The following is a 22,921-nucleotide window of genomic DNA, read 5'->3' as shown; positions in this document are numbered from 1 at the left end:
CTCCTCCAATGTCTCTCCTCCATTGTCCAACTCAGTGGCACTGCCCTCGTTAGATTCCACTCTTACATATTCAAGCGTAACCAGAGCATCACAGCAATGGTGATGCCTGTATCTGATCCCACACCCACACTGCTCACCCATCACCCCTGTCCACCCTGACCTACATTAATCCCAGTGCCTCACTGCTTCAAGTTTAAAATTCTCATCCTCATGTTCAAATCCCTCCTGGCCTCACCCCTCCCCATCTCTGAAACCTCCTGCAGCCCTAAAGCCCCGAGAACTCTGCGTCCCTCCGACTCTGGCCTCTTGTGCATCCCCATTCCCTACACCCCACCACTGTCCGCCAGACTAGTGATATTATCCACAGCAGCTCATGCATTTTGCCCCATACCCCTCGCAGCCCAAACCAGTACTTTAAATTACCCAGCACCCTTTCCATAACCAGCACTGCTCTCTTATGGGTCGGCTTTAGCTGAGCAGTGTGCACACGGTCAAATCACAGTGATCCAAGGATTGTGTCGAAGGATTAAATGGGAGATGAAATTACCAGGTGTGTACACCTCACAGAGGTAAAGAGAAACAAAACTAAACAAAATACTCATCAGCTCTTCCAAACAAATCAGGAAGCTTAACTTTATTTTTCTTAGAATCATAGTGCCCGTCACAATTCTCTGATATCCTTAAATATAAAACTTACAACATAAACAGCTAAAAATTTAACAATCATGGAAAAAGAACACACAAAACTTAACAATCCACTCACCCAAAAGCTAAAAGGACTTTCACAACCACAGGCCTCCTTTCTCTCAGGGCCTAGGCCTTGCCTCTTCACTACTTGCAGAGTTTAGCTGAGCCTCGGATCATACTGTTTGGTTTGGTCCCCCTTGGCTCTCCCCACTCCCCTGAGAAGTCACTGTCCCTCAGTCTCCCACTGTGGCAGGCGCATGGCATGACCTTTCAGGCCTCCATGCCAGCGTGCCCACACTGGCACCCCTCTAGGGTTGCTAACTCTGGTTGGACATATTCCTGGAGGCATCATCACATGACCCTCCCGCCTCCAACCACCCCACCCCCACTGGGCTCCTGCCATTGGTCGCCCGACACGTCCATTATCACCGCGCACTGCCTTTCCACACCAATGGAAAGTGAAGAGACTCTTTGTTACCTGATTGAATGATTCTTGACTGTCGGTCAAACAGCCTTTTCCTTCCTATTTCCAATATTTTTTATAACTAATAAACAGAATTGTTAAAAGTAAATGGAAAAAAGCTTCACATTTTTTAACGCCCCGATGATTTTTCTCCCAGATCATCAATCTTTAATTCCTGGAGACTCCAGGACAATCCTGATGGGTTGGTAACCCTACGCCCCTCCCCCGGGATGTTCCAGCCCGCATTCTAATAGAAGCACAATTCCGATGGCTGGGCTGTGCTGTATCTGCAAACGTGCTCAGTCAGGAAATTGAAAAGTTTCTGCTGGTGATGGGACTTTGTACACACGCACAGATCGATATCTGCATTACCAACTTCGCTGATGGTGACTTGCTACATCCTGGGGCTGGCGGAATGGAGGGGGACAGGCGGGGGGTCAGGGGACCACAAGATGCTTCCTCCAAACAAAGCTGTGTGTCTGGGCTCTGTACATCGGCAGAACAACAATCCACACGACGGCCGCTGAGCAGGGTTGTGCAGCACAAGGAAATTAAGGTCATCACTTAAAGGAGCTGTGTATTCCTTCATTTCACATTGAATTAGAGAAGTCATGATCCTGCCACCAACAATCTGTTAAATACAGGGCTGTGTATTTATTACGAGAGGAGTACTGGTCTTGCTGCCACATTATGCTGCAATACACTGTCATCTGTGGCTCAATGGTAGCCTCTGAGTCAGAAGATTGTGGGTTCAAGTTCCACTCCAGGGACTTGAGCCCATAATCCAGGCTGACACTCCAATGCCACACTGAGGGAATGCTGCATTGTCGGAGGTGCTGTCTTTCAGATGGGACATTATACTGAAGCCCCATCTGCCCTCTCAGGTGGGAGTATAAGATCCCGTGCCACTATCTCGAAGAAGAGCAAAGGAGTTCTCCCTGGTGTCCCAGCCCAATATTTATCCCTCAACCAACAACTAAAAGTAGATTATCTGGTCATTTAGATCATTTCAGTTTGTGGGACCTGCCTGTGTCCAAATTGGCTGCCATGTTTCCTACATTACAACAGTGACTGCATTTCAAAAGTTCTTCATTGGTTGTAAAGCGCTTTGGGTCATCCTGAGGTCGTGAAAGGCGCTATATAAATGCAAGTCCTCATTGCGTTAGGTGGTTGCACTGTCCAGCCCCACTCCATTACCCAGAAACCTTTGTGCCTGTGGGTCTCTCTGACCCTCACACTGTGTGGATGTGGGAGTGAGTGTCGAGACTGGGGATCAATCAGTCAGTGCTTTAAACAGGAAATAAGATTAACTTCTCTCGGGATGTGCAAATTACATTAAAAACATTTGAAAAGGGCCAACAGCTACTTCACTGAATACTTTTCTAGAATCGAATGCAGCAATTAGTTCATTGGTCATAATCGTCAAAAATGGAAAAACAAAGCAAAAAGTGAGAAAAAAACCAATCCAATTTTCAGATTAATACAAAGCCTCGTGCTGCTGTTTCCTATAAAAGATATTCTTCCATCGATTGCAGGATAAACCCGCTGCATCTCTCTGATGTAATTTGAAACGACTGAAAGATCTGTGTCACCTAGAGGGGAAAAAATGCTTATTAAAGGATATATTTCATATTTCATATAAACATTGGCAGTAAATAGCTGCTGGATTGAACATCGATTTAAAATGTGTGTTTACCAGTGTCGTGTTTCAGGCTTTCGTTCTTCAACATAGTGAACCCGTCTCCACCTCCAGCGATGTAGGAGTTGGTAACGATTTTGTAAACTTTGGATTCATCGAGTGGTTCATAGTGTGGCACACGGCAGTCTGAGCACAGAACATCCAGCTTGGCCACTCTGTGTCCCGAGTTTCGACTCAGGTCGAATACCACATGGACACCTGGGAAAATTCATTACGTCAGACTTGGCAGCAGGGAGAGAATTAACATTACAAACAATCATTTTAGGCACACAATGGGCAGTCAGCAGGCAGATTGTGCTCAACCCCACCATTCCTTGCGGAGGCACTTAACATCGGCCCAATGTGCTGGTGTGGGGCACTCAAGTACTGTTTGGACTTCCTGTGCAGACAAATCAGTTGGTGCCCATTTGGGAGCCATTGTTGCCTCTTATAACCTCCCTTCCCTTCCCCCCCCATCACAAGCTTAAGTGTAGACTAGATACCTCATCAAAGGAGGGTGTGAAATCAGAGAGTCAACAATGGGCCACTCTTGTGTCATTTGACTAAGAGTGACATTGGCATTGCCCTGAGTGTATGTTGCCAGCCCTGCCAGTCTGACCTGAGGTGACCCTGAAATTTGGCATTTCTAATCACTGTGGACAGTGACTATATTGGGGGGAGGGTCAATGTCCTAAGATACTAAAAGTGGCCAGTAAGATATTAATACTCAGTTAAATACACCAATCAAATTGGTTTCTAAACGCAACAGGAAATAGCAGTTTCGTCTGCGGACCAGCATTAAGAATTGTTAAACAGCAAAGGAATGACAATGCCTTGGAGTTCATCTCAAGCCTCGTTGGAAACAGTTGGCCCCAGTTCTAAAATAAACTTTTGATTTATCTGTCACTTTCTAGTTTCACTCACAGACAACCTTTTCCCACCTTGATTAACGTGACATTATCGTAATAAAATAAACCTTTTAGGATAGAAATTCTAATCAGTGAAGTTCATGTACAAATGCTTTATGCACTTGACCTATGACCCTGTGTGCTGTTATTACACAGGCGTTAAATTGTTTAAAATAAACTTGTGACATGTCATCAGGAGGATGGTGTTAGTCAGAGGAACATAGGGGCCGATTTTAACTTTAGGGCAGCTGACTGGGAGAGAGCGCTGACCGGGGGAGAGAGCGCAGACCGGGGGAGAGAGCGCGGACCGGGGGAGAGAGCGCTGACCGGGGGAGAGAGCGCTGACCGGGGGAGAGAGCGCGGACCGGGGGAGTGAGCGCGGACCGGGGGAGAGAGCGCTGACCGGGGGAGAGAGCGCTGACCGGGGGAGAGAGCGCTGACCGGGGGAGAGAGCGCTGACCGGGGGAGAGAGCGCTGACCGGGGGAGAGAGCGCTGACCGGGGGAGAGAACGCTGACCGGGGGAGAAAGCGCTGACCGGGGGAGAGAGCGCTGACCGGGGGAGAGAGCGCGGACCGGGGGAGAGAGCGCGGACCGGGGGAGAGAGCGCTGACCGGGGGAGAGAGCGCGGACCGGGGGAGAGAGCGCGGACCGGGGGAGAGAGCGCGGACCGGGGGAGAGAGCGCTGACCGGGGGAGAGAGCGCTGACCGGGGGAGAGAGCGCTGACTGGGGGAGAGAGCGCTGACCGGGGGAGAGAGCGCTGACCGGGGGAGTGAGCGCGGACCGGGGGAGAGAGCGCTGACCGGGGGAGAGAGCGCTGACCGGGGGAGAGAGCGCTGACCGGGGGAGTGAGCGCGGACCGGGGGAGAAAGCGCTGATCGGGGGAGAGAGCGCGGACCGGGGGAGAGAGCGCGGACCGGGGGAGAGAGCGCTGACCGGGGGAGAGAGCGCTGACCGGGGGAGAGAGCGCGGACCGGGGGAGAGAGCGCGGACCGGGGGAGAGAGCGCTGACTGGGGGAGAGAGCGCGGACCGGGGGAGAGAGCGCGGACCGGGGGAGAGAGCGCTGACTGGGGGAGAGAGCGCTGACCGGGGGAGAGAGCGCTGACCGGGGGAGTGAGCGCGGACCGGGGGAGAGAGCGCTGACCGGGGGAGAGAGCGCTGACCGGGGGAGTGAGCGCGGACCGGGGGAGTGAGCGCGGACCGGGGGAGAGAGCGCTGACTGGGGGAGAGAGCGCTGACCGGGGGAGTGAGCGCGGACCGGGGGAGTGAGCGCGGACCGGGGGAGAAAGCGCTGATCGGGGGAGAGAGCGCTGACCGGGGGAGTGAGCGCGGACCGGGGGAGAAAGCGCTGATCGGGGGAGAGAGCGCTGACCGGGGGAGTGAGCGCGGACCGGGGGAGAGTGCCGACGGGGGGGGGGGGGGGGGGGAGTGCGGACTGGGGGAGAGAGCGGACTGGGGGAGAGAGCGCGGACCGGGGGAGAGAGCGCGGACTGGGGGAGAGAGCGCGGACTGGGGGAGAGAGCTGACTGGGGGAGAGAGCGGACTGGGGGAGAGAGCGGACTGGGGGAGAGAGCGGACTGGGGGAGAGAGCTCACTGGGGGAGAGAGCTGACTGGGGGAGAGAGCGGACTGGTGGAGAGTGCGGACTTGGGGAGAGAGCTGACTGGGGGAGAGAGCTGACTGGGGGAGAGAGCGGACTGGGGGAGAGCGCTGACCGGGGGAGAGCGCTGACCGGGGGAGAGAGCGCTGACCGGGGGAGAGAGGGTGGACTGCGGGAGAGTGCGGACTGGGGGAGAGTGCGGACTGCGAGAGAGTGCGGACTGCGGGAGAGTGCGGACTGGGGGAGAGAGCGGACTGGGGGAGAGAGCGGACTGGGGGAGAGAGCGGACTGGGGGAGAGAGCGGACTGGGGGAGAGAGCGGACTGGGGGAGAGAGCGGACTGGGGGAGATAGCGCGGACTGGGGGAGAGCGCGGACTGGGGGAGAGCACGGACTGGGGGAGAGAGCGGACTGGGGGAGAGTGCGGACTGGGGCAGAGTGCGGACTGGGGGAGAGAGCGGACTGGGGGAGAGAGCGGACTGGGGGAGAGAGCGGACTGGGAGAGAGAGCGGACTGGGGGAGAGTGCGGACTGGGGGAGAGAGCGGACTGGGGGAGAGAGCTGACTGGGGGAGAGAGCGGACTGGGGGAGAGAGCGGACTGGGGGAGAGAGCTGACTGGGGGAGAGAGCGGACTGGGAGAGAGAGCGGACTGGGGGAGAGAGCGGACTGGGGGAGAGAGCTGACTGGGGGAGAGAGCGCGGACTGGGGGAGAGAGCGCGGACTGGGGGAGAGAGCGCGGACTGGGGGAGAGAGCGGACTGGGGGAGAGAGCGGACTGGGGGAGAGAGCGCGGACTGGGGGAGAGAGCGCGGACTGGGGGAGAGAGCGGACTGGGGGAGAGAGCGCGGACTGGGGGAGAGAGCGGACTGGGGGAGAGAGCGCGGACTGGGGGAGAGAGCGCGGACTGGGGGAGAGAGCGGACTGGGGGAGAGAGCGCGGACTGGGGGAGAGAGCGGACTGGGGGAGAGAGCGCGGACTGGGGGAGAGAGCGCGGACTGGGGGAGAGAGCGCGGACTGGGGGAGAGTGCGGACTGGGGGAGAGAGCTGACTGGGGGAGAGAGCTGACTGGGGGAGAGAGCTGACTGGGGGAGAGTGCGGACTGGGGGAGAGAGCTCACTGGGGGAGAGAGCTGACTGGGGGAGAGAGCGGACTGGTGGAGAGTGCGGACTTGGGGAGAGAGCTGACTGGGGGAGAGAGCTGACTGGGGGAGAGAGCGGACTGGGGGAGAGCGCTGACCGGGGGAGAGCGCTGACCGGGGGAGAGAGCGCTGACCGGGGGAGAGAGGGTGGACTGCGGGAGAGTGCGGACTGGGGGAGAGTGCGGACTGCGAGAGAGTGCGGACTGCGGGAGAGTGCGGACTGGGGGAGAGAGCGGACTGGGGGAGAGAGCGGACTGGGGGAGAGAGCGGACTGGGGGAGAGAGCGGACTGGGGGAGAGAGCGCGGACTGGGGGAGAGCACGGACTGGGGGAGAGAGCGGACTGGGGGAGAGTGCGGACTGGGGCAGAGTGCGGACTGGGGGAGAGAGCGGACTGGGGGAGAGAGCGGACTGGGGGAGAGAGCGGACTGGGGGAGAGAGCGGACTGGGAGAGAGAGCGGACTGGGGGAGAGAGCGGACTGGGGGAGAGAGCTGACTGGGGGAGAGAGCGGACTGGGGGAGAGAGCGGACTGGGAGAGAGAGCGGACTGGGGGAGAGAGCGGACTGGGGGAGAGAGCTGACTGGGGGAGAGAGCGGACTGGGGGAGAGAGCTGACTGGGGGAGAGAGCGGACTGGGAGAGAGAGCGGACTGGGGGAGAGAGCGGACTGGGGGAGAGAGCTGACTGGGGGAGAGAGCGGACTGGGGGAGAGAGCTGACTGGGGGAGAGAGCGCGGACTGGGGGAGAGAGCGCGGACTGGGGGAGAGAGCGCGGACTGGGGGAGAGAGCGGACTGGGGGAGAGAGCGCGGACTGGGGGAGAGCACGGACTGGGGGAGAGAGCGCGGACTGGGGGAGAGAGCGGACTGGGGGAGAGAGCGGACTGGGAGAGAGAGCGGACTGGGGGAGAGAGCGGACTGGGGGAGAGAGCTGACTGGGGGAGAGAGCGGACTGGGGGAGAGAGCGGACTGGGAGAGAGAGCGGACTGGGGGAGAGAGCGGACTGGGAGAGAGAGCGGACTGGGAGAGAGAGCGGACTGGGGGAGAGAGCTGACTGGGGGAGAGAGCGCGGACTGGGGGAGAGAGCGCGGACTGGGGGAGAGAGCGCGGACTGGGGGAGAGAGCGGACTGGGGGAGAGAGCTGACTGGGGGAGAGAGCGGACTGGGGGAGAGAGCTGACTGGGGGAGAGAGCTGACTGGGGGAGAGAGCGGACTGGGAGAGAGAGCGGACTGGGGGAGAGAGCGGACTGGGGGAGAGAGCTGACTGGGGGAGAGAGCGCGGACTGGGGGAGAGAGCGCGGACTGGGGGAGAGAGCGCGGACTGGGGGAGAGAGCGGACTGGGGGAGAGAGCGGACTGGGGGAGAGAGCGCGGACTGGGGGAGAGCACGGACTGGGGGTGAGCGCTGACCGGGGGAGAGTGCGGACTGGGGGAGAGCACGGACTGGGGGAGAGAGCGCTGACCAGGGGAGAGAGTGCGGACTCGGGGAGAGAGTGCGGACTCGGGGAGAGAGTGCTGACTGGGAGAGAGTGCTGACTGGGAGAGAGCGCTGACTGGGAGAGAGCGCTGACCGGGGGAGAGAGCGCTGACTGGGAGAGAGCGCTGACTGGGAGAGTGCTGACTGGGAGAGAGTGCTGACTGGGAGAGAGCACTGACCAGGGGAGAGAGCGCGGACTCGGGGAGAGAGTGCTGACTGGGAGAGAGTGCTGACTGGGAGAGAGCGCTGACCGGGGGAGAGAGCGCTGACCGGGGGAGAGAGCGCTGACTGGGAGAGAGTGCTGACTGGGAGAGAGTGCTGACTGGCCTGCAACAAGGTAAGTCAGGTGAGGGGGGTTTGCGATCGCGCAGGGAGTTGGAGCCGGGGGCTGTAGCAGTCCTGATTACTGTTATGGGGCCCAGAAGAGGGCTCTTGCAACTTACAATTAGCTTTCCAGGGCCTCTTTGGCTGTATTTCCAGAAAATCTGGTCAGAGAGCACATGGCACTTGCTCCAAGCAGTCCTAAAATGGTAATTGGAGTCCTATGAATGTCATAGGACCACGATTAAAAGGGACCTACCACCTGAAACAGGCGGGCACTTCACCCGCCCTGCGGGTATAAATGGCAGCGGGCAGATAGATTCCGATAACAGGGCAGTAAGTCTACCAATCCCATTTTGAAGAAGTTACGATTTCAGTAAGTTAAAATTGCTCCATAGTTACACATTTGCACATCCACAAACCCCACTGAAGAGTATGTCTCCTTTATGATCTTAAATCAACAAGCAACAGTGTCAAAAGTGGTATGAATTGTTGCTGAAGTGTTTTATTGCCACAGAAGAGACCGACTCTCCTATTTCAGCAACAATTGGCTTGTAGGATGGTGCCATGTTCAGCAGTGGGGAATGACCTTACCAGACACCTGCAGGAACTCCCCTGTGTTCTGCCGAAATCTTCTGACAGAATGTTCAAAAGCTGCTTTTAATGTTGAACCTCGGACCTCAAGCAGATCAATCGTACTTCCAAACGGTAAAACACTTAAAATATTTTCTACTAGTATCGTTCCTGTGTGTAGGGAAAAAAGATGAAGCCATTTTTTAATTTGATTGCAATCGACCATTTTAATCACAGATGACCCTCCCCTCTCCTCCCTCTTTCCCCTTTTTACATTCATTCAGTTGAGTTTGTGTGTCTCAAACTGGAGAATTTATATTTGCAGTCCATCTATTTAGTTTTCTCGGCTTCAAATATTTATCCAGTTTTCTTTTAAAAGATGCCGTGGTCTCTGCCTGTGGCAACCACTCTCTCTGGCAAAATATTCCATGAACCGCCAACACTCTGTGTAAAGAAATTTCTCCCAACCTCTCTCCTCGTTCTCTCAGTAATTATTCTAAATTGATGACTCCCCAACCAGAGGAAATGATCTTTCCCTGTTCAAAACTGCATAATTTAAAACCACATTATTAAATTCCCTCTTAACCTTCTCTGCTCCAATGGGAATAGTCCCAGTATCTCAAGTCTCTCCTCATAACTATAGACTCCCAGCCCTGACATCATCCTGGTGAATCTACACTCTACGCTCTCTGTGGCTTTAATGTCCTTTCTATAATGGGATGCACAAAACTGCACTCAGTAATCTAACTGTGGCCTAACCGATGTTTTGTACAAATTTATCATTACCTCTTTACTCTTGTATTCGAATTATAAAAAATCAAAATGCTGTTGCCCTTTTTAAGGTTTTATCTACCTGCACTCTCACTTTCAGGGAATTATGTATTTGAACCATGAGGCCTTTCTGTTCATCTGCACCCTTCCCTGTCTTTCCATTGAGTGCATTCTCCCATTCCTTATTTTTTGTTCCAAAATATATTACCTCACACTTATCCACATTAAAGTGCATCGACCACCTGTTTGCCCATTCTACAACAACAACTTACATTTATAGAGTGCCTTTAACATAGTGAAACGTGCCAAGGCAATTCACAAGAGCGTAAACAGACAAAATTCTATTGACCTGTCAATGTCTTCCTTAAGTCTTCTGCGACCCTCCTCGCTGTTTACCAAACCCTTACCTTTGTCATCAGCAAGTTTTAAGTCTGTGTTCCCTCCGCCCAAGTCCAAATCATCGATATATATGGAGGAAAAAAGTGGGCCCCGCACTGACCCTTGGGGTACCCCATTTCTAACTCTGCTCTAATCTGAGCAACACCCATTTACCCTAAGTCTGTTTCCTGTCCATGAACAAACTTTCTATCCGTGCTGCTACATTTCCTCTTTTATCAAATGTCTTCATTATTCTAACCAGCCTCTTCTACTAGTTGTCATTGATTAACACATGCATCTCTAAATGCTCATTAATTTTATCTCAAATTGCGGATCCTAAGAGTTTGTGACAGCTGACGTTAGACTAACTGGACTATAATTCCCTGGTCTGTCCTTCTCTACTTTATTAAACTGACGATATATTAACTACTCTCTAGTCCAATGGCGCAATCTGTATATTTAAGGAGGATTGAGAAATTGTGGCCAGAGTTTCTGCTATCTCCTGTCTTCTTTCAACAGCCCAGGTATGTTCCATCAGGGCCGTGACTTATCCATCTTAAGTTGTTATGTTTTCAGAACTAATTTCTTTCCTGCAATTATCCCTAAGAACTGTTCCTTATCCTCCTCTTAATACACCTTCCACCATCATTTGTAAAAAGCCGATACAAAATATTTATTTAATATCTGCCCCTTACCATCGTCCTCCACAATCAGACCCTCTCCTTCAGTCCTGAGTAGTCCTACCCAATCTTTCATTATTCTTTTACATTTTATATGATTATCAAGCCCCTTATTATTTCCTTATATATTATCTGCCTGCCTTTCTTCATATTCCTTTTTAGCACTTCTAATCCCCCTGTTCACCTCCATGTGACAACTTCTATATTCTTCATGATTTTCTTTAGTATTATAAATTCTAACAATCACGTCTTTCTTTTAAGTTTTAGTTTAGTTTCCATTTATCCAACATGTTATTGGGCTACTCACTATCTTGCATAGATCACAAGCTGATTAAGGGCTAACTCAGTATAATGTACAATATTGGTGAACTTTGATTAATTAATTGGACCTTAGATTGTATGTTTGTGTTTGCAGAGTAATCCTCGTTTACCAATCAATGTTTAAATCCATGGTTAGAGAGACTGAACAGGGCCGTGGGTGATACTCAGTCCTTTCGCCTCTGGACCAAGATTCAAGTCCAACCTCCATTCCTCTCACAATGCAATGACTGAGTCACCACACCATGACGTTCTCCATGCCCTTCAAAGCCCTGTCTTAACCTGTTCAATTACAGTGTTTTCATGACTCTTTAAAGTCCAACCAACAGCTGAGCTCTTACTTTTAGTGGTTCCACCCATACTCATTCTTCATGTTAACATTCTTGGCCTCACTTTCTCCTCAATTCTCAAGCAGAACTCCCACATCTCCTCCATTGATAAGAGGCTTGCTCTTCTCCTTCATACGAAATACCCAACAACTCTTCAATCTCCATAAAGCTCAAGGATGTTCACGACTTGAATTCAGAGAATCATGCAGCACAGAAGGAAGCTATTCAGCCCATTGTGGCTTGGCTGGGTCTTTGAAAGAGCTATCAATTAGTCCCACTCGCCTGCTCTTTCCCCATAGCCCTGCAAATTTTTCGTTTTCAAGTATTTATCCAATTCCCTTTCGAAAGTCTCTATTGAATCTGCTTCCACCACCCTTTCAGGCTGTGCATTCCAGATCGTAACAACTCGCTGCCTAAAAAAATTCTCCGAATTTCTCCCCTGGATTTTTTGAAATTATCTTAGATCTGTGTCTTCTGGTTACCGACCCTCAGTTTCTCCCTGACTACTTTATCAAAATCCCTCATAATTTTGAACACCTCTATTAAATCTCCCCTTAAACTTCTCTGTTCTAAGGAGAACAATCCCAGCTTCTCTTGTCTCTCCACATAACTGAAATCCCTCATCCCTGACACCATTCTAGTAAATTTCCTCTGCACCCTTTGTAAGGCCTTCGTATCCTTCCTAAAGTGTGGTGCCCAAAAGTGGCCACAATACTCCAGCTGAGGGCTAACCAGTGATTTATAAAGGTTTATCATAACTTCCTTGCTTTTGCATTCTACGCCTCTATTTATAAAGCCCAGGATCCCGTATGCTTTTTTAACAGCCTTATCAACTTGTCCTGTCACCTTCAAAGATTTGTGTGTGTGAACCCCCAGGTTTCTCTGTTCCTGCACTCCCTTTAAAATTATACCATTTAGATTATATTGCCTCTCCTCATTTTTCCTTCCAAAATGCATCACTTCACACACAATTAGACAACATTTTCTTCTATTTTTTCAATTCATTAATACATTTCAAATTGCCAAATTTGGGCCATTTCCAGTTGAGACTTAAATTTTAGCTAAAGGTGGCCCTGTTCATCAGAGATAGAAGTGTGTGATATTAGCTGACCCACGTACCGTTGTTACTGCGCTCGTCAATGGGCCCACGGATTCCACCCCCTTGCATCAAACAAATGGAGACGTGGTTCCAAAACCTCTCATCTGGTTTGCGGATATTTTGGTAGATCTGAAACCGTTGCAAAGAGAGTGAGTGAGTGAGTGAGTGAGTGTGAGAGAGAGAGAGAGAGAGAGAGACGAGAGTGAGAGAGAGAGTGAGACAGAGATTGAGAGAGAGAGAGAGAGAGCCTGGTGTAGGTTCTGTCAGCTCACTTAGATGCTCCTTACTGCAGGACAGCCATTCCTATCTCTGCGTTCTCTGCATGTACATTGTTACAGCCATCCCCTGGTTACTGAGATCCCAATGTACACAACTCAATCATCATTGTCAAACCAATAATGAGATTTCGAGTTTCATTCTAAATTGATGTAATTAGAGAATATGAGGAATGGAGGTGATGCAGTGGATTGCCTTTTCACATTTCCTCTCCCTGTTGGCTGCAAGAGTCCTACATGCTCTGGATTTGCATAGTCACAACCTAGTGCCACAGGGCATATTGCCCACAACACAAAATTGCCTCTAATTTTGCACTAAAGTTGCAATTTCACACTTGGCTAGAATGGTGTCAGAAGTGAAAAAAAAATCAGCAGAGATGCTCCTTTGAAGGTGGAATTAAAGGACAATTACTACCTCGTCTCCATCTGATCCGCCCAGCTGTACTCATTTTATAACATGCTTCGGATTCAGCTGGTGCAGAAATAATCATTTAGTAAAAAGCCAAGGAGCTAACTTAATATGGATATTCACAGGATGAAAGAAAAAACTTGCATTTATATAGCGCCTTTCAGGGCCTCAGGACATCTCAACGTGCTTTACAGCCAATGAGTACTTTCGAATTGTAGTCACTTTTGTAATGTAGGGAAACACGGCAGCCATTTGCACAGCCCGGTCCCACAAACAGGAATGTGATAATGACCAGATAATCTGTTTTTTTAGTGATGTTGGTTTAGGTATAAATATTGGTCAGGACACCGGGGAGAACTCCCTTGCTCTTCTTCAAATAGTGCCATGGGATCTTTTACTTCCACCTGAGAGCGCAGACAGGGCCTCGGTTTAACATCTCAGCTGAAAGACGGCACCTCCGACAATGCTGCACCTCATTACTGCACTGGAGTATCAGCCTGGATTTTATGCTCAAGTCTCTGAGCGGAACTTGAACAAACAACTTCCTGCTTCAGAGACCTGCGTACGAACACTGAGCCACAGCTGACACTTAATCGCATAGAAAGAGAGCACGGTGAGAGCGGAGACCCAGGGTATCAAGAGAGCACGGTGAGAGCGGAGACCCAGGGTATAAAGAGAGCACGGTGAGAGCGGAGACCCAGAGTATAAAGAGAGCACGGTGAGAGCGGAGACCCAGGGTATAAAGAGAGCACGGTGAGAGCGGAGACCCAGAGTATAAAGAGAGCACGGTGAGAGCAGAGACCCAGAGTATAAAGAGAGCACGGTGAGAGCGGAGACCCAGAGTATAAAGAGAGCACGGTGAGAGCGGAGACCCAGAGTATAAAGAGAGCACGGTGAGAGTGGAGACCCAGAGTATAAAGAGAGCACGGTGAGAGCGGAGACCCAGAGTATAAAGAGAGCACGGTGAGAGCGGAGACCCAGAGTATAAAGGGAGCACGGTGAGAGCGGAGACCCAGAGTATAAAGAGAGCACGGTGAGAGCGGAGACCCAGAGTATAAAGAGAACACGGTGAGAGCGGAGACCCAGAGTATAAAGGGAGCACGTTCAGAGTGGAGACCCAGAGTATAAAAGGAGCGCGGTGAGAGCGGAGACCCAGAGTATAAAGAGAACACGGTGAGAGCGGAGACACAGAGTATACAGGAAGCACAGTTCCCCTCGCGATCGCAACTTAATTGGAGGCCATTAATCTTGTTTTCTTGTTTGGCGTCCGAAAGCTGTGCAGCAGGCGGACTGCACACCTGCATGACCTGTTGTCAGCTGGAGCGTCTAGATTTAAAGGGCCATTGCACCAATGGATTTTGCTGAAGCCAAGAGCAAGGAGATCCAATGGAGCAGCACAGGGGCAAGGCTGCTCCATGATTCATCGACTCCTCACTTGAGGTGCTGCTGGCCGGGATGATTTTTTTTATTCGTTCGTGGGATGTGGGCGTCGCTGGCGAGGCCAGCATTTATTGCCCATCCCTAATTGCCCTCGAGAAGGTGGTGGTGAGCCGCCTTCTTGAACCGCTGCAGTCCGTGTGGTGAAGGTTCTCCCACAGTGCTGTTAGGAAGCGAGTTCCAGGATTTTGACCCAGCGCAATGAAGGAACGGCGATATATTTCCATGTCAGGATGGTGTGTGACTTGGAGGGGAACGTGCAGGTGGTGTTGTTCCCATGTGCCTGTTGCTCTTGTCCTTCTAGGTGGTAGAGGTCACGGGTTTGGGAGGTGCTGTTGTAGAAGCCTTGGCGAGTTGCTGCAGCACATTCTGTAGATGGTGCACACTACCATCTACAGGAGGAGGAGGAAGGAACTATTTTACACGGCCGACAGGAGGAAGTGCCCTGCCTCTGCCACCAAGAAGGCCTGGCTCGAAGGCAGGAGCAACATCTCCCGTGGTTGGGTCCAGTGCAGGAAGCGTTTCAATGACCTAACTCGGTCAGCAAAAGTGAGTACACTCACTGATTCTCCTGCATTCCGTGGTACATATCACCAGCCCCCAACCTTCACATCACTGCCCCACCCCCCTCACATTCTGCACTGCCAAGACTACTCCATCACATCACTCCTCACACCCACTTAAAGCTCATCCTCAACTTACCTTCACTTCCTGAGCACTCCCTCACCTCCCCATTTGTGACCCCACCACTACCACTCACCCCAATCCTGATACAATGCGATGTCTCTGTCTGATACTCAACCTCTGATGCACCTCTTTCACGGTCAGCCTCACCCAAAGCAATGCATTCATCGACTGACCACTTCACCCTCACTCACTCACACGTCTGTACTTTCTCCCCTTCTAGAAGAGAGCGCAAAATGCACGCGAGAGCGCGAGGACTGGAGGGGGGCCACAACAAATAGTGGTCCTCAGAGGTGGAGGAGGTGGTCCTGGAGATCAGCCGCACCCTCGAGTGCCTGTCTGTCGGGGACGCCGAGACTGGCACCCCACAAAGTTCTGGTGACACAACTTTAACATTCATCACACACAACATGAATTGATGTTAACAATGATTGCCATGTTGAACACCTCAGTATGCTCATCACAACATGACACATCCGTGACGATGCTTAATATTACCTTCTGTTCTCTTACAGGCCGTTTAATGACCGCAGTGATGGGAGAAGGCGATTCCTCAGAGGAGCTCCATGCCTCTGAGGTTGCACCGTCACATCTTAGTGAGCCATCCACCAGCGCAGATACTCGCATCTCAGTGGGTCCTAGTAGTCAGTTAGTTGGGTTGGCACCTGGTGAGTCACCGCACACAAGTGAACACGAGCAGACACTGGTGGCAGGGGCAGCTGTGGAGAGTCCGCGTCGGTGTGAGAACTCCTCTCCAGGCTCTGCTCAGCTGGACGCAGATGCTGAACCCCGGGGGCCACTCTTTAAAAGGAGAATGATCGAGGGACAGCAGCACATTTGCGAGGTACTGGAACAGGTGCCACACACACTCTCTACAATAGCGCAGAGGATGGAGGAGTCTACTTCCTACATTAGTGGACTGGTGGCACAGGTACGTGAGAGAATGTCTGAGATAGTGTCGCAGGTAAGTACCGAAATGTCTGACATGGTGGTCGCAGGTAGGAGTGATGTGGGCCTGGCCCAGGAGAGGGATGATGGCGAAAGGGGACGTGGAAGTGGGGACGCCACTCAAAGCGCTTTCACGTCTCACCCGTTGCCCCCCTCTCAACCAGTACCCGCAATGCTGCCTCCTCTCCAGGTGGCCGAGTCTGCCTCTGCACAGGTGCAGGTGGAGCAGTCTTTGGAGGAGCTCTCACGGGCTCCAAAACCCAGAGCGAGTAGGCCGAAAGCATCTAAGCAGTCTGGGCATGAACATGAGCAACCTGCCACTACCTCTGCTGCAGCCACAGGGGATGCACCACGTAGAAGTAGTAGGAAGAGAAAGGCTGCCATATCTTGCCAATTCCTGACTGCCTTTTGTGATAGTGCCCTTTCATGTGCTTCATCATGAATGGCGAGACCTGATGCCACCTAGTGGGTGAGTTTACAGTGGGTGTATGTGTAATTGCAGGACTGTTTGGTGCGTGGAAGAGGGCTGGGATGTTAGATTCCCTCAGAATGAATGAATCATGGCAGCTGCTAGGGAATCTCACACACATGAAGAAATCTTTTGCGGTGGTCACCAACGAGCTGAGTGTTGATCAAGTGATATCCCTTTCTGTTGATGAACAGTCCTGACTCGTGTGGAGGTGCTCGGATTGCTATATGCGGGTAATTGATTGCACCCTGTACCCGTGGGAAGCCAGCCACAGAGTGGAAACCCACTGACCCTCTGTCTGGCTGAAGTCGTCCGTGGGGAAGTTGACGTACTGCGAGGCCCTGCGAAACAAACCGTTGGTGACCTGTCTTATGCACTTGTGGGCAGACAACTGAGAGACCCCGACGATGTCACCGGTGGCACCCTGGAATGATCCGGAGGTGAAGAAGTTGAGGGCAGTGGTCACTTTAACTGTGACGGGTAATGAGATGCCGCCAGTCCCAGCCGGGAGCAGCTGGGCATGAAGGAGGCTGCAGATGTCTGCGACCACCTGGCGACTCACTCTCAGCCTCCGTATGCACTGCTCCTCAGAGAGGTCCAGGAAGCTCAGACTCGACCTGTAGACCCTGTGGCAAGGGTGGTGCCTCCTGCAACGTTGATCTTTCTGATGTTCCCCTCTCTGCTCTTGTGCGGGTGCCTGTGGCACAGCACTGTGTTGTGGAGCTACAAGTGGCGGAAGTGCACACCGTGCTTGGCGAGGATGGTGATGTTCATCGTCCTCGGATGTACTGGTGAATGCAGCCATCACGCCCCCCCATCCTGATGGTGTCAGTTTGAGGGGGTACGAAAAGTAGGTAAATATGTGTAAATACTATAATTCTGAGTGTGAACCAAGAATTTTCAGTCAAAAAACAAATGATCTCCCAGCCAAAAGTTTGTCTGAGAGAACTGAGTGCCCTACTCACCTTTTACCCCATCTGTCAAACAGAGATTTAAATGGCCAAATGGCTGCAGGCTGAAACCTGACTACTTTCCCATGGCGTGTTTCACACAGCACTCAGCATGGAAATCGCTTGCCTTGATTCTTAATTGGATTCAAGTACTTGAATTACTGCTTTAAATATTCTCCCGCCGGCATTAATTATCTTTGCCCGCACCCATAATCTCCTTTTAAATTCGTGCCCCGAGAACATGAAGAGAGCACGGTGAGAGCAGAGACCCAGATTATAAAAGGAGCATGGTGAGGGCGGAGACCCAGATTATAAAAGGAGCACGGTGAGGGCGGAGACGCAGAGTATAAAGGGAGCGCGGTGAGAGCGGAGACCCAGAGTATAGAGGGAGCACGGTGAGAGCAGAGACCCAGAGTGTAAAAGGAGCACGGTGAGAGCGGAGACCCAGATTATAAAGGGAGCGCGGTGAGGGCGGAGACCCAGATTATAAAAGGAGCACGGTGAGAGCGGAGACCCAGAGTATAAAGAAAGCACGGTGAGAGCGGAGACCCAGAGTATAAAGAAAGCACGGTGAGAGCAGAGACCCAGAGTGTAAAAGGAGCACGGTGAGAGCAGAGACCCAGAGTACAAAGGGAGCACGGTGAGGGCGGAGACCCAGATTATAAAAGGAGCACGATGAGAGCGGAAACCCAGATTATAAAGAAAGCACGGTGAGAGCGGAGACCCAGAGTATAAAGAGAGCACGGTGAGGGCGGAGACCCAGAGTATAAAGAAAGCACGGTGAGAGCGGAGACCCAGAGTATAAAGAGAGCACGGTGAGGGCGGAGACCCAGAGTATAAAGGGAGCGCGGTGAGAGCGGAGACCCAGAGTATAAAGAGAGCACGGTGAGAGCGGAGACCCAGAGTATAAAGAGAGCACGGTGAGAGTGGAGACCCAGAGTATAAAGAGAGCACGATGAGAGCGGAGACCCAGAGTATAAAAGGAGCACAGTGAGAGTGGAGACCCAGAGTATAAAAGGAGCACAGTGTGAGCGGAGACCCAGAGTATAAAAGGAGCACAGTGAGAGCGGAGACCCAGAGTATAAAAGGAGCACGGTGAGAGCGGAGACCCAGAGTATAAAGGGAGCACGGTGAGAGTGGAGACCCAGAGTATAAAAGGAGCACAGTGAGAGCGGAGACCCAGAGTATAAAGAGAGCACGGTGAGAGCGGAGACCCAGAGTATAAAGAGAGCACGGTGAGAGTGGAGACCCAGAGTATAAAGAGAGCACGGTGAGAGCAGAGACCCAGAGTATAAAAGGAGCACAGTGAGAGTGGAGACCCAGAGTATAAAAGGAGCACAGTGAGAGCGGAGACCCAGAGTATAAAAGGAGCACAGTGAGAGCGGAGACCCAGAGTATAAAAGGAGCACGTTTAGAGCGGAGACCCAGAGTATAAAGAGAGCGCGGTGAGAGCGGAGACCCAGAGTATAAAAGGAGCACAGTGAGAGTGGAGACCCAGAGTATAAAAGGAGCACAGTGAGAGCGGAGACCCAGAGTATAAAAGGAGCACAGTGAGAGCGGTGACCCAGAGTATAAAGAGAGCGCGGTGAGAGCGGAGACCCAGAGTATAAAGAGAGCACGGTGAGAGGGAACACCCAGAGTATAAAAAGAGTGCAGCGAGAGCGGAGAGCCAGAGTATGAGAGTGCGGTGAGAGCAGAGAGCCAGAGTATAAGAGAGTGCAGCGAGAACATAGAGCCATATTATAAGAGAGTGCAGCGAGAACGTAGAGCCATATTATAAGAGAGTGCAGCGAGAACGTAGAGCCATATTATAAGAGAGTGCAGCGAGAACGGAGACCCAGAGTATAAAGAGAGTGCAGCGAGAACGTAGAGCCATAGTATAAGAGAGTGCGGTGAGAGCGGAGACCCAGAGTATAAAGGGAGCACGGTGAGAGCAGAGACCCAGAGCATAAAGCGAGTACGGTGAGAGTGGAGACCCAGAGTATAAAGGGAGCACGGTGAGAGCGGAGACCCAGAGTATAAAAGGAGCACAGTGAGAGTGGATACCCAGATTATAAAGAGAACACGGTGAGAGCGGAGACCCAGAGTATAAAGAGAACACGGTGAGAGCGGAGACCCAGTGTATAAAGAGAACACGGTGAGAGCGGAGACCCAGAGTATAAAGAGAACACGGTGAGAGCGGAGACCCAGAGTATAAAGAGAACACGGTGAGAGCGGAGACCCAGAGTATAAAGAGAACACGGTGAGAGCGGAGACACAGAGTATGCAGGAAGCACAGTTCCCCTCGCGATCGCAACTTAATTGGAGGCCATTAATCTTGTTTTCTTGTTTGGCGTCCGAAAGCTGTGCAGCAGGCGGACTGCACACCTGCATGACCTGTTGTCAGCTGGAGCGTGTAGATTTAAAGGGCCATTGCACCAATGGATTTTGCTGAAGCAAAGCTCAAGGAGATCCAATGGAGCAGCACAGGGGCAAGGCTGCTCCATGATTCATCGACTCCTCACTTGAGGTGCTGCTGGCCGGGATGATTTTTTTTATTCGTTCGTGGGATGTGTGCGTCCCTGGCAAGGCCAGCATTTATTGCCCATCCCTAATTGCCCTTGAGAAGGTGGTGGTGAGCCGCCTTCTTGTACCGCTGCAGTCCGTGTGGTGAAGGTTCTCCCACAGTGCTGTTAGGAAGGGAGTTCCAGGATTTTGACCCAGCGACGATGAAGGAACGGTGATATATTTCCATGTCAGGATGGTGTGTGACTTGGAGGGGAACGTGCAGGTGGTGTTGTTCCCATGTGCCTGCTGCTCTTGTCCTTCTAGGTGGTAGAGGTCACGAGTTTGGGAGGTGCTGTTGTAGAAGCCTTGGCGAGTTGCTGCAGCACATTCTGTAGATGGTGCACACTACCATCTACAGGAGGAGGAGGAAGGAACTATTTTACACGGCCGACAGGAGGAAGTGCCCTGCCTCTGCCACCAAGAAGGCCTGGCTCGAAGGCAGGAGCAACATCTCCCGTGGTTGGGTCCAGTGCAGGAAGCGTTTCAATGACCTAACTAGGTCAGCAAAAGTGAGTACACTCACTGATTCTCCTGCATTCCGTGGTACATATCACCAGCCCCCAACCTTCACATCACTGCCCCACCCCCCTCACATTCTGCACTGCCAAGACTACTCCATCACATCACTCCTCACACCCACTTAAAGCTCATCCTCAACTTACCAGAGTATCAAAGGAGCACAGTGAGAGCGGAGACCCAGAGAATAAAGAGAGCGTAGTGAGAGCAGAGACCCAGAGTATAAAGAGAGCACGGTGAGAGGGACCACCCAGAGTATAAAGAGAGCACGGTGAGAGGGACCACCCAGAGTATAAAGAGAGCACGGTGAGAGGGAACACCCAGAGTATAAAGAGAGCACGGTGAGAGGGAACACCCAGAGTATAAAGAGAACGCGGTGAGAGCAGAGAGCCAGAGTATAAGAGAGTGCAGCGAGAACGGATTCCCAGAGTATAGAGTGCAGCGAGAACGTAGAGCCATCGTCTAAGAGAGTGCGGTGAGAGCGGAGACCCAGAGTATATTGAGAACGTGGTGAGAGCAGAGAGCCAGAGTATACAGAGAGTGCGGTGAGAGCGGAGAGCCAGAGTATACAGAGAGTGCGGTGAGAGCGGAGAGCCAGAGTATACAGAGAGTGCGGTGAGAGCGGAGAGCCAGAGTATACAGAGAGTGCGGTGAGAGCGGAGAGCCAGAGTATACAGAGAGTACGGTGAGAGCGGAGAGCCAGAGTATACAGAGAGTGCGGTGAGAGCGGAGAGCCAGAGTATACAGAGAATGCGGTGAGATTGTGACCTTCAGAAACACAGGAGAAAAATCTGAATAAGTGACATTAAAAGTGACCTCAAAATCATCGCAGAGTGAAAGGAGCAACGGAACCCGAGGAATTTAAGATAAGGAGAAATATCGAATTTACTTTACACAATCTAATTTCAACTATCAACTAATCTTTCAAATTTAAATAATTAATTAAATAAATAAGTACATAAACAAAAAACAAGACTAATTATTTACAAATTAATCTGAAATCAAGCTGAATCCATCTACTAAATATAATCTCGATCTCAATTAATTCTACTATATCTAGAAATAAATTACTACAAATAAATAAATATTGGAAAAGGCAGTGCAGGCGATGTGTCGGGACTGTGATTTGTGGGAGTTTGCAGACAGCAGGACTGACCTGGACCACCACATCTGCAAGAAATATCTCTGCCTTGAGGTATATATAATCTCACACTGACCTGACGAAGGAGAAAGCTTGTGATTTTCAAATAAAACTGTTGGACTATAACCTGGTGTTGAAAGATTCCTTACATTTGAGATACTCCAGCTTCGAGTCATTGAGCTGGAGTGCGAGTTGAGACATTCCAAGGCATAAGGGAGGGGAAGGAATTTCTGAATAGCTTACTCCAGAGTACAGTCGCACAGGTGCAGGAAGCGGGGAGTGTGACTGTCAGTCAGCGGGATAAGGGGAACCGAAGAGAGATAGAGAAGGAGGTCCTGCAGACACTGGTCCTGTCCAACATGTACAATGTACTTGATACCTGTGAGGATAAGAGGAAAGACTGCAGGAAGGACAGCCACAATGCAGACCTAGGCACCGTGGAGCAGAGGGCTGTCCAAAGGCGGGAGGACCAGAACAGAAACATAGTAGTTATAGGGGATTCAATAATATGGGGAATATAGAACATCCTCTACAGCCATGAGCGAGAGTCCCAAAGGATGTGTTGCCTACCTGGTGCCAGGGTAAGGGATATCTCGATGCAGCTGGAAAGGAATTTGGAAAGAGTGGGAGTAGATCCAGTTATCGTGGGCAATGTCGGGACCAATGACATAGGAAAAAAACGGGAGCAAGTCCTGCTGAGGGAGTACCAGGAAATAGGAGTTAAATTAAAAGGCGGGACCTTGAGGGTAATAATCTTACCTCAGCCACATTGGCATAGTGCCAATTGACATAGGGATAAACAGATTGGGAAAGTTAACACATGGCTAAAGGATTGATGTGGGAAAGAGGGGTTCCATTTCATAGGACATTGGCATCAGTACTGGTACAGGAAGGAGCTGTACCCCTGGGAGGGGCTTCACCTGAGCCGAGCTGGGGCCAAGATCCTAGCTGAAAAGATAAATAGAGCTGTAGAAAGGATTTTAAAACAATAAAGGTGAGGTGAGGGCTCAGTCAGAAATAAAAATAGCCTAAAGATTAAAAAAAGGGATGAGAGCGAAGGTCATCAATAGTGTTAAAGGTAATAGAAATACTTCAGGTTCATCAAAAATATAGGAAATAATAACAAAATACAACAG

General features: G+C 51.5%; 1 protein-coding gene across 1 annotated transcript in view; it reads right to left on the bottom strand.

Annotated features, from left to right (window-relative positions):
• Window positions 1-619: 619 nt before the first annotated feature.
• LOC137324643 (5'-nucleotidase-like) overlaps window positions 620-22,921 on the bottom strand; it is a 78,223-nt gene continuing 55,921 nt past the window's right edge. Inside the window, exons 6-9 of the mRNA XM_067989186.1 lie at window positions 12,430-12,538; window positions 8,856-9,005; window positions 2,847-3,047; window positions 620-2,742 (exon numbers count right to left, since the gene is read on the bottom strand). Of these exons, the coding sequence (XP_067845287.1) occupies window positions 2,573-2,742; window positions 2,847-3,047; window positions 8,856-9,005; window positions 12,430-12,538 (630 nt within the window). The 3' untranslated portion in view covers window positions 620-2,572. The remainder of the gene's footprint in view (window positions 2,743-2,846; window positions 3,048-8,855; window positions 9,006-12,429; window positions 12,539-22,921) is intronic.

The sequence above is a fragment of the Heptranchias perlo genome, chromosome 8, assembly GCF_035084215.1.
Source record: "Heptranchias perlo isolate sHepPer1 chromosome 8, sHepPer1.hap1, whole genome shotgun sequence".
NCBI lineage: Eukaryota > Metazoa > Chordata > Chondrichthyes > Hexanchiformes > Hexanchidae > Heptranchias > Heptranchias perlo.
This window is presented reverse-complemented; position numbering and strand designations above follow the sequence as displayed.